At 41.0% G+C, this 15,136-nt stretch overlaps 1 protein-coding gene across 3 annotated transcripts in view; it reads left to right on the forward strand.

Moving 5' to 3' along the window:
* LOC122539794 (P43 5S RNA-binding protein-like) overlaps positions 1 to 5,252 on the forward strand; it is a 71,879-nt gene extending 66,627 nt beyond the window's left edge. For all 3 annotated transcript variants that reach the window (XM_043674854.1, XM_043674857.1, XM_043674855.1), the window contains 2 exons: positions 363 to 416; positions 4,064 to 5,252. In XM_043674854.1, coding sequence (XP_043530789.1) covers positions 363 to 416; positions 4,064 to 4,288 — 279 coding nt within the window. In that variant the 3' untranslated portion in view covers positions 4,289 to 5,252. The remainder of the gene's footprint in view (positions 1 to 362; positions 417 to 4,063) is intronic.
* Positions 5,253 to 15,136: the final 9,884 nt, after the last annotated feature.

Consider the following 15,136-nt stretch of genomic DNA (forward strand, 5'->3'; position numbering starts at 1 on the left):
CTTAAATTTCATTCATGTAGGAATCCTCATGTTTCCCAACTTAAGGGAACGCTTTCCTGCAAACAGGAATTCTCCAAAGAGCATTGTGATTATGAGCTTAAGTGATGAACAAATAGTTCACAAGTCCCTGAACTAAAATGAAAGAAATCCACTTTAGTTAAATGGACTGAATTACTGACCATTCATTTCCCTGTTGATAGCATTTATTGCTCTAACTTCAAGTACATCCTTAACTGTGTGTTGACTAATCTGTGCAGGGGAATTAAGATCAAAGTGATTTCCTTTTCAAATGGATGACTAATCTGAAATGTTGCAGATTAATGTTATGTTGCTCATTGCTGTCAATTTCCTCCTTTTTTAAGGAGAGTCTTAACCGTCATCTTGTGGTGCATGATCCTGACCGGAAAAAACTAAATGTAGGTCACACTTTTTTGTCTTGTTTGAGCTTTAGGGAGGAGGCTTCTGTTAAGCTTTGACCTTGTTAAATGTTCAACTTCCATCACCTAGAATGGAAATGCTGCAATGAAATAGTTGAAGGGGTATTAAGTCTCTTGTCTTCCAAACTTAGTCAATGGGTTTAACTATTATCCAGGGTGTGGGTTCCAGAGCAGCTGTTCAGTTTGAGCTGTTTCTTAATTCCACTTGCTACTGATCCCTTGTGTAATCAGGCTCTTAACTATTGATCCATGTTAGAAATATTGAATTGTTTGAAGCCATTAAAGTTGTTGTAATTGAGCTAATTCATCGGCCCTGGTATTTCCTCCTCTTGTCATCCTCTGCAATTGTTCCAGCCTCTGGCATCATCCCCAAACATTCCTGGGCTGGCAGGGCTGAGGTGTGAAGAGATGTTTGGGGAGGTGGGGTGGTAGAGATGCAGAAGGGAATAAAATGTGGAGAACAAGGGAGGAATAAAATGGAACCTACAGGATTCTAACACTCTAGAAAAGAGAAATGCAGGAAAGATGTCCCTTGTAACCAGGGAGCTCAAAACCAAGGCTGCCAATCTAAAGGTGTGGGGTTAAAAAGCAACTTTTAAATTTGTGGATGTTACTGGCTGGCCAGCATTATTTCCGATTCCAGATTGCCTTATGTGGGTGGACTGCAGCCCATCTGCTGTGGGTTGACCCACCATCCAATAGAAAGGGATTTCAAAGGTGAGCCTCCATTTTCTGCCACCAGGCATTTGAGGCCAAAGCAAAGAATCCTTTTTGAGAAGGCCGTCAATAGCTCTTGAGGCTAAAAGGAACCAAAAGATATGGGGAGAATGTTGGGGGGGGGGGGGGGAGAAAGTGATCTGTTGGATGGTCCGCTGTGATCATGTTGAATGGCAAAGCAGGCTTGAAGGGCTGAATAGCCTACTCTTACTTCACTTGGAAAAGTACTGATTTGTCAAAATAGTTTAAACTGTTGAATGTTGATTCAAACCCAGATGAATTGGAAAGGCTTTTGACCTTCAGTTTAAGATGTTCTCTACACTGCCTTAATTACTTAATTTTACTATTTTTCCTCCAAGTATAGAGGTCATAGTCTTCATAACAAAAATACTATCTGGTGTGCCAGCTTACCACAAAGCTATTGCTTATGCAGGCATCTCCATCCTGTTAGTTTCTTAAACTACAGATCCTGCTTCCTGTTGTGCAGGAAGAAAACCACTTCTATTGTGTAGGTAGGAAACTGCATGCATGGTTAGATTACTTTGATGTGGACATTAGACTAGATGATAAAAGTCTCCTTTGATCATAAACTTGTGCTGTCCAGAAGTGGACATGGAACCTAGTGGGTGGCACAGTGGTTAGCACTGGTGCCTCACAGCGCCAGAGACCCGGGTTCAATTCCCGACTCCGGCGACTGTGTGGCGTTTGCACATTCTCCCTGTGTCTGTGTGGGTTTCCTCCGGGTGCTCCAGTTTCCTCCCACAGTCACAAAGATGTGCGGGTCAGGTGAATTGGCCATTCTAAATTGCCCATAGTGTTAGGTAAAGGCATAAATGTAGGGGTGTGGGTGGCTTGCGCTTCAGCGGGTCGGTGTGGACTTGTTGGGCCGGAGGGCCTGTTTCCACACTAAGTAATCTAATCTCTTTGTAAGAGGTGAACCTGACATTATGACCGTTAATGTCAAAATAATGTGGCTCATACTTCTGCAATTGATTGATTGCAGAAGTAATTTAACTCCTTTTCAAGGTCTGAACCAGAAAGCTGGATATTAAAGACTTGAAGGAACTCTCTTAAATACTGCAAGACAAGTTGTTCTCTAGCTGGCTACCCTTTATTTGATATCTGTAGCCTTGAAAGGCCTAATCCATTGCCTTCCAAGCCCCTACCTTCCATCTTGCTGAATTGGGCTGTATCTCCAGAAAATGCCTGCATTAACTTCTCTCCACTCCAGCAACATGTTGGCCCAGTAAAGTCAGGCTTTACTCTACCACCCCTTTATTCTTTCAAAATAACTGTTCAGTATCTAGTACTAGACTTGTAATTTCCTGACAAGTGGACTGAAAACATTTCTTTACAATATCCGCCTCAAACCCTTTTTACACTTGTGGTGATACATCACTTCAAAGCTGTTTTGCCATCTGTTTTGAGGATGTAGAGGTGCCAGTCTAGGGAGTGACAGCAAAACAATGGGAGTGGCTAATTCTTCCATCTCCTGGTGTTTTTCTAGATTCTTGCTGTAGCAGTAGCAATATGTTGGAATCTAGAAGTGTTGCAAGCTTCAGTAAAAGATTTGACTGAAATCTCGATGTTCCCTCTGCCTGTAAGAATGTTTGAATTAGCCTTTGGCAAAGGCTGAGCTTCTGGGATGTTAGTGAGGTTACTAATTAACTGTTGCAACACTCAGGTTGGCTAAGTTAGCAAATCAAGTTACTGTAAATTTCACTTTGAGCTAGACCTTTGTTTTTGCTTGAAGGTGAGTGGTTTGACCATATGCATCACACCTGGAATGCCCACATCATATCTGCCTTTTAAAATAGTTAAGGTCTAGGCTACTTTAGTATTTTGCAGGGAGGGATTCTGGCCAAGTCAAAACACTCAACGTAGTTGAAGTAAAATAAAACCAAACTTTAGCCATCTACCCCTTCTCAATGGCAATTGGGGAAGAGCAATAAATGCTGGCAAAGCCGGTCATGCTTGAATTATTAAACTAAACCTAGATCACTACTCCTGATTGTCCACTAAGCCCTCAGTGTATGCCTTGCTTCCAGATGTGAGAATTCACAGGATAAGAAGTCCAAAAGGTGACATTGGTTTAAGGTGAGGGGAAAGATAAGGGGACACCTTTTTAAAGCAGAAGGGTGTGTATGGAATGAGGTGCCAGAGGAAGTGGAGGCTGGTACAATTACACCTTTAAAAGATTACCCCTTTTAAAAGCCACCTGGATGGGAATATGAATAGAAAGGAAGGGCTTAGCAGCATATAGGCCAAAAATGGGCAATGGACTAATTGTCCATATCTAGTCAGCATGGACACATTGCACTGTTTGTTGTACATCTGACTCCATATAAGTTGCTTTAAGCACAAGTTGCCCAAATTCATCACCCCCTGCCCAGGCTTGGTGACCTTCACTTGCTCCTGGTTAAACACTTGTGTCTCATGGATTTCAAATTCTTCCCGGGTCTTGTCTGTTGTAATCTGCCTCCTGCCAACATCTTTCTCCAAACTATAGCCTCTTGAGCATTCCTAATTCTAATTGCTCCATCAAAATGTTGTTTACATCAGACTTCAGGTTGAATTTATTACTTCTTCAGTTTTGGGCCCATCACCAATGAGAATCCAATGACATTTAATGCTGTTAGTTACCTTGGCAAACCTGAGGTGGTAAAGATCATTATTCCTCTATCTTTGACACTTCCCAGAGCTCACATGCACTTGTCACTTGAATTTGCCTTTGGGTATAGTATAACTAGATGCCTGGTCCATGAAAATATTTTGGGACCTTGATACCATCTCTGGAGCCACTTGCAGTCCTGCACTAATTAGTAATAGTAGAAATTTATTGCTTTGTCCAGATGATTCTAGTCCAGTTTTTGTTTGGACCTACTGTGTAATTGTAAAACTTATTGCAGATCAATCATGAATGTAGACAAAAATGGCATCCAGGCCAGAGGAACCTGGTGATCGAGGAGAAACTGACCAGACTCTTCAATGAGAAGCAAATTTTCAGAACAAAAAGTAAAATAGAGTGTGACCTCTCTGGTCTCTTTAATGAGCGTAAAATTACACATCCTGTGAATACTGAAGCTTATCTTTCTCAGCTATTTGAAAACCAACTGCTTTTACCAGGAAAATAGTTTCTTTTTTTTTAATTTGCAACCGAGTTTTATTTGAGGTTTGATCATGCCTAACTCTTTTAGGTTCTCAAGTTTGGTATTTTGATTTGGAAGTTTAGCATGTTTTTTCAAAGTGATAGACTCACTTGGAACTTTAGTCTTATTCTTGAAAATGTTCAAGTTTGCCTTAAGCATGTAACTTCAATGGTTTTTGGGTGCCCCTCCACCTCCATTACCCTAAGCAATCTCTAGACTAAGATGCAAGCCAAGTTCCTAGCATTTTGTTCTAAATTGTAAAACTTTAAGCTGGATTATTCTGGCAATTTTGTTTCTGAGCAAAAAAACGAATCCAGTATGGACCAATGCTCTGAAATGTAGTTTGCTGTTTGGCTTAGATTTTTTCTTTCATGATTAGAGATACATGGCCCTTTTCTGGAAGTATGTTACATGATGAATACTTCCAGGTGTAATTTTAAGTTTCAAAACTCGTGGATGGCATGCATTAATTCATTTATTCACCTTTTGGAGGTGGTGGGTCACTCAATTAATAATCTCAATTTGTGAATCAAGTTGGAGTGCTGTCAAATGTTTGAGCCAAGGTTGGCTTGGTTTGATTTATTGGAATTCAAAACCTGGAAATGTGGTGTTTTAGTAAATGCATAAACTTTAAAGTTTGGTTGTTTTATTTAACCAACTACCATAAACATCCATAAATTTGACTTTGCCTTCCAGTCTGTCCCATGGCATTGTGACTCCATTATTATGAAATGAACACCAGGCTACAAACTGAAAGCTGCAACACTCCAGCACCATATTTTACTGTTGCCCCAGGAATTTTTCTAACTTGTACCAAGTCAGGATTTTCATTAATTTGAAACTTTCAAATTTGGGTCATGGCCTTTTTCACTTGGATTTTGAAGAAAACTCTCAATTTAAAGGGGCTAACTCCAATGTTGCAGTAGTTTGGTGTATGTTAAAACACTTCTTTTAGGAAACTCAATGGAGTATTTGACATTTCATCTTGAATCTGGGCTTGTTTTGATTCTGCTATTGCATAAGCTAACTGTCCAAAGCCAGACTGAATACATTGAGTCCTCAAGTTATTACCAAATTCATGGCACAGACTTGTGAAATCTTACCAATAGGAAGATCTCTTGACCAGCCAAGCAACAGACATTTATCAACAGATTTCCATAATGCAAGTGGAATTGTATACCTGCAAGGCAGATCTGTGGGAATTTAGTGTGGGCCTGGATTTGTTCACTTTTTTTTCTGCAGTGTGCTGGATTCTAATTTACACATTACAAGACAATAGAGGGTGCTGCAGGGCTACTATTGCAGCTTCATCTACTAAACCTGATCACAGACAAATTCAGACTTGCATAGTATTGATGGTCTCAATGTGATGTGTGGAAACATTGAGCTGCACATTCAGTTTTATGCATCAGAAACTTAGCTGCTTCAGTGCCTAGCTCTCTCATTGTGCTACCTTCCTGAAACTTGTGGGAGTTTTTAGGTTACATATTCAAATAGTGGTGTGAATTAATAATTTGAGCAGCTAGCTAATGTTTTAGATTTAGTGTGGAAACAGGCCCTTCAGCCCAAGTCCACATGACCCTATGAAGAGCAACCCACCCAGACCCATTCCGCTACATTTACTCCTTCACCTAACACTAAGCAATTTAGCATGGCCACTTCACATAACCTGCACATTTTTGGACTGGGAGGAAACCAGAGCACCCAGTGTCTGTGTGGGTTTCCTCTGGGAAGAATGTGCAAACTCCACAACACAGTTGCCTGAGATGGGAATTGAACCTGGGTCTCTGGTGCTGTGAGGCAGCAGTGCTAACCACTGCCACTCACTAAAGATTTTGCAATTGAAACTGGAAGTGTGAAAGAAATTCTTACAGCTTGTCTCAAAACTATTGCTATTAACTACACTCACCTAGTGAATGCATTTCATTCATAGTTAAATCCTATTAAACTAAATTTGTCCTCCTTGTTTTGCTTGGCTTCACTTTTTTTATTGGCCTCCCAGTAAAGCCTTTGTTCACTCTAGACTGTCAGTTGTCTTAAATTCCAATCTCTTTATCAGTTTAGCTGCACTTCAGTAGACCTAATTTCTAATGCTGATTTGTATTCCTGCTCTTGTGCTACATTTGTACAGATGTTACTAAAGTCTGCTCCTCCAGTGATTGTGCAGCAAAACAGGCTGGTATTTTCTGGAGTTGACTGCAGCCTTAGGATTTGGAGATCTAAATCAGCAAAGCTGTCATAAAATTTAGATCTCTGCCAGGCACTACTCAGTGAATTGCTATTGATTTTTTTTTTTCAACCCCATGCTTGCCCTTACTTGCCTGTTGTTCTGCACCATATTTTGCAGAACAGTTCTTCACTTAACCATTCTGTGGCCTCACCAATTTAACACTATATTCACCAGTTGTCTACATCTTTATATAATGAGGTTCAAATTAGTTCACTTCTGACACACCACTCCCATCTGGTAACTAACCCAGCAGCAGAGTGGGGCCAACCTGATTACTGTGGATTCCTTCCTGCCTTTTTAGATTTAAGGAAATAAGAGTGAATTGAAATACTGGAATCCTGACTTACTAGGATAGTGGACTGGAAATCAGCCCTGGTATTCCTCCAGTTATGGCAAGCTAGGTTTTTTTCCAAACTTCCCAGCTAACTTGTGTCAAATGGTTAAGCATAGATAATGTTTCTGGTTCATAAAATTTCCATTGTTGCAATTATCAATAATTAGCCTAGAGTATGATGTCACCTTCCTTCAATGTTTAAAGGAAGGATATTTCAAATGGGAGGGTTCAGAAGAAGTTTACCAGGATGTAGCTAGGACTGGAAGATTGGAGGCTGGAACCTTTTTTAGGATAGGAGGTTGAGGGGTGACTTCTGGTTTATAAAATGAAGCATACATAAGGTGAATGGCAAGAATCTTTCCCAAGGGTGAGTTCAAAACCTAGGGGCATATTTTAAGGTGAGGAGAATGGTTTTTTGTTATTTTTTGACCCTTCTCCCTTTTTGGAAATTCTGAACTGAGTAGGAGAGCAAAATTGACTTTTATTTTAAATGGCATTATCTAACTTTTGTTTTACTCAATCACACACCACTATATAACCTGTCTCTTAACTTTGCCCACCCCAGTCCAAAACTGGCACCTCCATTATACCCAGGAATTGTCACCTGAAGCAGTGTAGGATCAAGTGAGTGAGCAATTTTTTGAAGCTTTTTTAATGTGAGGCCTTGTGATGAGACCCATAAGAGACTCCATTCTCAGTCGGGTGCATCTAGGCTGTCTTGCCATCTGTTAAGCATGTCCAACAAAAGACCACATGAAAACTAAGTGGATGTTGTATTTTCTTTTAATCTGCTTTGCAAATCTCTATCGTGATGAGGATTTGAAGCATGAGTTTGTTTGAATATTGTCTGATTAAAGATGAGATTTCCTACCAAGGCTACTTTGTTTGAAGAGTGCTATTTTCTAACTAATGCACGCACTTTCAGAACTATATAAATTCCAACAAAGCAGTTAGCATTTTAGAATTGTTGCTGCAGGCATTAAGCATCGCATGAAACAATTGAGTCGATGTCACGAAAAAATTATGACCAGCTGTTGCATTCACTACTGTATGGTTTCTCAAATTAAGTATTTGTGGCTAATCTTCCCCAAAAATGCATTCTATATGGAGTGTCAATGTTTGATCACAAATGTCGTGTTCAGTGGGGCCATGTGCTATCTACTTTTCATAAGACTTAAACTAATCCAGTAGCAGCCCCTACATCTGGCTAGTGCTGATATTCCAAGCCTCAAGTTCTACTCATTCCATTTTTTTTATAGGAATAGCTACTCAAATTGGCCTGGATTTTATTCCTCTGCTTTAATTCTTAGTGAGGTTGTATAGTTAAACAAACTCTTGGTCTAACTCATCCATACTGCCCTAGATAAACCCAGTCCTTTTTCCTGGTATTTGGCCCACATGCCTGCGAATCCTTCCTATTCATATACCCATCCAGATGCCTTTTAAATGCTGTAATTTTACTAGCCTCTATCACTTCCTCTGCTAACTCACTCATTTATGCACCACTCTGCACAAAAAAGTTCCCCCTTAGATCCCTTTTAATCCTTCCCTTCATCCTATGCCCTCTAGTTTGATGACTTCTCCCTCCAAACTTCTTGGAAAAGACTTGCTATTTACCCTATCCATGTCCCTCATGATTCTAGAAACCTCAGAAGTCACCCTTCCTCAAATGCTTCAGAAAATACCCCTAGCCTATTGAACCCCTCTGTAGATCTAACCCTGGCAACATTCTTCAATCTTTTTCTGAACTCTTTCAAGTTTCACAGCATTCTTCCTATAGCAGGGGGACACAAATTGTACACAATGGCTTGGCCACCTTTGGAACAATGTCCTGTCAGTCCTATACTCCATATACTACCCGATAAAGTCAGTGACCCCATGTCCAGACTGTGCTATGCCAAGATGATTTTGATGGCTCTAAGAGGGTGTCTCCCTTTTGCTCATGTATCTCTTTTGTCAACAAGACCTGCCTCCCAGAGTTCCCCGTCCAACAGCTCCAGCCATCCCTGGAGAAGACTCCTCCTATGTAGCAAACTGTGCAACATTATGGGTGACTAGATTAACGGAAGCTAAAGTCAGGTTGAGAAGGAAAGGCTTGATTGGGAACCTGCAAATAAGATATTGACAACTTGTGTGCATAGTCCAGCTATTGAATTGAGCTAACAATGCTAGACAGTCTAAAGTTGATCTTGAATCACTGGCCACAAGATTTCCAATTAGCTCTTGCTTCTGATCTTGTTCAATCTGTATTTTCCTTTTTTTTTCCCTTTTTTTTATTAACCCCCACACTACCACCTAAGTGCGGTAGTGCTTATTTTTTCCCCAGCACCCATGGTGTGTGTGTATACGTGTGAGACACAGTGAAAGACACGAAGTGCACCAATCTTTATTCAAATTTCACCACCAGGAAGATAGGAAAACACCTGGGTGGCCAGTGATAAACAGTGCCTTCACATCAAAGGGCAGTGCTGTGTGATCAAAACAGTGAAGGGGAGGGTAGGGACTAAATCAAAATAGAGTTGGTCGACACCGCGTGCTCCTTCTCCAAGGACACCTGGGCCCTAACGTAGCCGCGGAAGAGGGGCAGGCAGTCGGCCCTAACGACCCCCTCCACTGCCCGCTGCCTGGACCTGTTAATGGCCAGTTTGGCCAGGCCCAGGAGCAGACCCACGAGGAGGTCTTCAGACCTGCCCTCCCTCCCTCCGTACCGGGTGCCCAAAGATCAGGAGCGTGGGACTGAAGTGCAACCAAAAGCAGAGGAGGTGGTTTTTCAGAAAATCAAAAAGGGAGTGCAAATGCTCACACCCAATATATACGTGGTTCACGGACTCCAGAGCGCCACAGAACAAGCAGTTGGGCTGGGAGTCAGTGAACCACCACGATCTGTGGTTGCAGGGGACTGCTGCGTGCAGCACCCTCCACCCCAGATCCCCGAGAGAAAGGGGCATTCCGTATTTTCTATCTGCATCATTATTCCAAATGCAGCTGGAAAATAGCTGCTGCTGCTGCCACATTGAAGTCCATAATATCATTCAATGGCTTATGCTTCTATGACACTCCTGTCTTTCACTACTTTCTCAATCCAGATGATACAGCTGGAAGACTCTTTATTTTGACAAAGAATAAAAAGCCACTTGCTTAACCTTTACCAGATGCTTTCTTGTTTCTTTATCTCCTTCTGGCTGTACATTTCATTACCAACTTGAAAAATTATGGAATTAATTTCATGTCTAACTGGGTTTTACTCTTCCAATTGGAAGAGGAGTTGGTTCCTAGTCCTAATGCAAACAAACACTGCAATAGGGGTTTTTTCAGTCTGAGCTGAATACTAAAAGGCAGTTGGCCGATTGCTATTAGTCACACTCTCTTCCAGCTGCTACCTTCCACCAGTCTTTTTATGCTGACCCTATGCCTACCCATTTTTCTCAATGTCCTTTTTGTTAGAATACGATCAAGATGCATGAGGTCTTCCAAACCAAATCCCCATTCTGAGTGGGTTTGTCTTGCCTAGTGTCTTTAATACGTTGCATTAGTTAACTGGGCCTTCACCTGAAGGAGACTGGGTTAATGGTTGATTGAAGTTTGGGAGTGGTAGATTTCTTAATCTGCTGCTTGACGGTATGAACAAGAATTCTCATGCATGTGGATAGCTGAAGGCAAGGATTCTAATGATAGCTTGGAGGATGCTTGTACCATAAGATGGTGTAATAAGGATTGTGATTCCAACATGCCATCTCCTGCCTCATGAAAACAAAGAGATTGGAACATAAATTTCAAATGTATTGGATTGGAAGCCATGTTGGAAAAGGATTTGGCTCAAATCTAGGAAAGATTTCAAAGTTCTAGAACAATTCTAATATGTCTTGTATATTGACCTAATATTCATGTAACTCACCCATTGTTGACTGTAGTGTATCACCTCTTCTTGCACTTAACAGTCCAGATTCACTCTCCTCCACTAAAGGGTTAATCATTCCAATACCCTGCTAATAAGCATGTGCATAAAATATACCATGTCTGATCCCATGGACCTGGGGATGTGATGGGATGAGACCTGAGTGAAGCTTGGCTCTTTCATATTTACCTGTTAGTAGGTGGTAAAATAGTTTGCATTTGTCCCACCTTTGAGTTCCTAGAAAGTCTATAACATTTGCATGCTACACACACTGTCCTAAAACTCAATAAAATCTATTGACCAACATATAGATATCCAACTTGCTCTCATTTGAATTATTTTCCTTAATAGACTTAAACCTAGCTTAAAGGTGAGCTTGATATTCCCATGGTAAAATTACTGATATCTGCCTGAACTTTATTTGTAGTCTAAGTGGCTCCTGATCATTCTTCCCTTTGTTAAAATGCTTGTTTCTGATACAACACTACATTAAAAGATGCTATGTAAATACAAGTTAACATCTCAAGGCACTTCACGGACCTCCATCCAAAGTGAAATGTAGGGCTCAATAACAAAGAGCTTGGTCAAGGTGGATTTGAGGGAAAATCTTAAGGGGATGGGTGGTTAGATAGAATATTCCGAACCTTGACCAAGTATTAGCTAGCAGGAGTGGAGTGATTTAAAATTGACTCTGCTTTTTGAAGCCAGAATTAGATTAGTGCAGAAGTCATGAGTTACAGCACCAGAGCTAACAGGTTGAGGAAAAGAAACTATTAAATCTGAGGTCATGCTTTACGGGGAGTTAATGGGAGCTGATGAGCACAAGGCTGATGGATGAGACTTCGTACCTAGCTGACTGACTGAAAAAGCTTGCGAACGGAGTTGGAAGGACTTGTGGGCTGAGTGAGAACCAACATTTACATCTCTGAATGGAAACAGTATTCGGGAAATATTACTGTGTTCGATTTCTGAGCAATTGTTCAGTAGGTTTGCAAATTACTGCCCCCCTTGCACCTTAACGTTTTGGGTGGAAACACTCCAAGTATTTTGAATGCTGATTTTTTTTTTTTCATTTTAACTTCCTTCCTCCCCTTAGTTCCACACTCGCGAAACCAGGGGTTCTCTGGGCCAGCAGGGATTCTGCAATTGAGATGCTGTCTTGAATTGTGTAAGTGGCACGGTGGCTCAGTGGTTAGCACTGCTGCCTCACAGCACCAGGGTCCCAGGTTCGGTTCCAGCCTCGGGTGACTGTGTGGAGTTTGCACATTCTCCCTGTGTCTGTGTGGGTTTTCTCCAGGTGCTCCAGTTTCCTCTCAGTCCAAAGATGTGCAGGTCAGGTGAGTTGGCCATGCTAAATTGCCCATAGTGTTAGGTACATTAGTCAGGGGGGAATGGGACTGGGTGGGTTACTTTTCAGAGGGTTGGTGTGGACTTGTTGGGCTGAAGGCCCTGTTTCCACACTGTAGGGAATCTAATCTAAAAAGCTGCATTCCCTTTGGTCAATAGTTGATACATTAGTCAAGCTTTTCTATCATGATGGGAACAAGTTTTTCACTTTCAACCTGATCTCGACCTCCCCTAACATCCATATGGGAACTTTGAGCCAGTGATCCTTTCTGGGGCTCAGTTAAGAGCAGCAGGAATGTTGATTAGAGATGAACAGACCCATTGTAATCCCAATTTTAAGTAATGGCTGGGAAAGGAGCATTGGTTGAGGAGCAGGATGATGGCTAAGGCTGTGATAACTGAACTAAAATGATTCTTATAGATATTGGTTTATGATGGTGTGGAGTGTTTAGTTGCATTGTGGGTAGTGTATTTGCCAACTGTGTCAATAGCCCTCCATGGGAGGCATCACCAGCAATGTGTAATACTGAACACAACGCCATGGCTGGATTTATCCACTGGCTCCTTGCTGTTGGATGCTTGTTACAGTATCAATGCACAATTGTACACATAACCATGCTGTTCCCAGAATTAAATCAAAATAGATCGAGATTACAGGTTGCCATTCTGAGATATTTCTAGTTCTTTATTTTAGTAACAGAATAGCTCCTTATAATCAGACCAGTGGGAGCATCATGTTAAATGTGGAGAGTATTATTAGGGATCTCTGAAGCGTATTAAGGCAGGTTTGTGATAACAATACAAAGTCTGTTTTTTAAACTGAGACAAAATTATATATTGGCAAAGAACATGGATGCAGTGATTTTAGAAGATCATAGAAATAAAACTTGCCTTTTTGTCCACAGTTAAATCCCTTCAGGTGCAAAACTTATCTTGAAGAGAATTTATTCAGCAGTTGGTCCTGATCTCTGAAGGAAATATAACCCTGAATTATACTGAGGAGTTTTTTTCTCGATAAATAAAAGAAATAAACTCAAGCCTTGCGCTTTTCTCAGAATTGGGGGAGCTTGGAACCTATCATTCTCTGCTTTCTCCATGTCTTGACTAACAGTTGACTTGCTGGTTGTCACTGTCCATCCCTGGGTGAGGCTTGCACTACAATTTCTGATGGATAGGACAAATCACAAGTTCCGAGGTTCAATCTACCTTTTTCATTCTTTTACACCACCTCCTGCCCAGTTATTTGGAGTTTTAAAAGCCTTCCTTTGTTTCTCACAAACTAAATTAAATGACTTTTGACATAACTGCCAAGTTAACTAGGTTTTTGAGTTGAGTTTTTAACAAGAAATGAAAATGCACATATTTCAAATGAAGTACGAAGAAGATATAGATCAGTGCAAGTATTCTCCTGAAGAGTAGATAGTAGAATATGTGACCATTACATTGGATGATATTGTACCGTTGATATTTGTCTGGTTTATCTCAAGATTCTTTGCAGGTTGGAATTCTTGTTCTCCTTTTGGATGACTGGCAGCACAAAGAACATTTCCTTTCTTTCCCTGTCGTGCAGGAATGTCTAATGACTATTCCAAATGATGTGACTTTCACATCATTCTAGCCCACACGCTAGTATGTTAGCCCGCCAATAGACAACACTTTTTTGTTTTGCATATTTTTGGAAGGATGGAGCCAATTTATCTGCAGAAGCGAGAATCCTATTGAGGGGCTGGAGCTGGTCCACCTGTCTTTGTTTGAAGTTTCCCTGACCCTGTTCAGTTAAATTCCAGTGTCTGGCAGAGTCCTGTGTGGACCAGTCACTGACCTTGGGTCTGTTGACATTTTTTTTGGCCATAGTAGTCCTCTTTCTAAGCAAAAAAATTCAAAGTAACATTTGTTTTTGGCTTTGATTGATTGAAACATTTGTCCTTATGTAAGTTGTGCATTTGCAATTTTGTTGAAAAAGTGCGATGGCTCAAAGGTTGTTTCCTTTCTCAGCTAAAAGAATCATTTCCCTACAGTCTTCCCCCATCCCTCTACACTTTCTTCCTCTTCTGCCTTTTTGTTGAAGCACTGTCTGCTGGGATGCAAGTTCACTCGGTACTGGCCACTCTCTGGTATCTTGCTAGGAGCCCATTCTTGGTGTGTGATCTTGGAACTTGTCAATCCGTAAGTTTCTTGACAAAGCTGAGGGAATAAGGTGTGTTATTCTTTATCCCTTTTTCCTCCAGATACGTTCACAAACCCCTTTGCAACTCTCGCCCTGGCGAGTTGTGAATATTTTAATAAAAAAACATTTATTACCGTTGTCTTGCAAATCTCTCTGGTACTTAAACTTTCTTTTCTAATGAGCTTCTGTGGGATCAAAGTGTTCTTGATCAGCAATGCCAGATCCTAATGTACAGCTAAAAGCAGTGCAGATTTCCTTGTGTCAGTTGCACTTTGGATACCAAATCTAATGGGTTTTGCTAGAAAGATGAGCTGTTATTGCTTTTCATCTTGCATTATTCAGGGCGATACAAGAATACTAAATTTCAATAGGAGCCACAGTTTTCACTTCAAGACTGCAGATTGGTTGAAAAGACGCTGGTCGAAGCATTGCTGTGGAGAATGCACCAAGGACCTTGGGAGGGAACAAGATCTCTAAATTAGAGGAGGTGGTGCTAGATATCGTTAAATGCATAAAGGTGGATAAATCCTTGGCACCTGATCAGTGTACCCTAGAACTCTGAAATTAGGAAAGAGATTGTTGGGCCCCTTGCTGAGATATTTGCATCAATAGCCACAGTTGAGGTGCTAGAAGACTGGAAGCTTGCTAACATGGTGCACTGGATAAGAGACCAGGAAAAGCCAGGGAACTATAGACCAGTGAGCCAGACAAGAGGCAGTGAATGCAGAATCTTTGAACACTTAAAGTATGCGGTCTTGATTTACTAAGAGACTGAATGATTATTGGGGGTATGGAAGGACATAAAATGGAGGTTTAACATCAGATCAGCCATGATCTTATTGAATGTAGCATAGGCTTAG

The sequence above is a fragment of the Chiloscyllium plagiosum genome, chromosome 33, assembly GCF_004010195.1.
Source record: "Chiloscyllium plagiosum isolate BGI_BamShark_2017 chromosome 33, ASM401019v2, whole genome shotgun sequence".
NCBI classification, from domain to species: Eukaryota; Metazoa; Chordata; class Chondrichthyes; order Orectolobiformes; family Hemiscylliidae; genus Chiloscyllium; species Chiloscyllium plagiosum.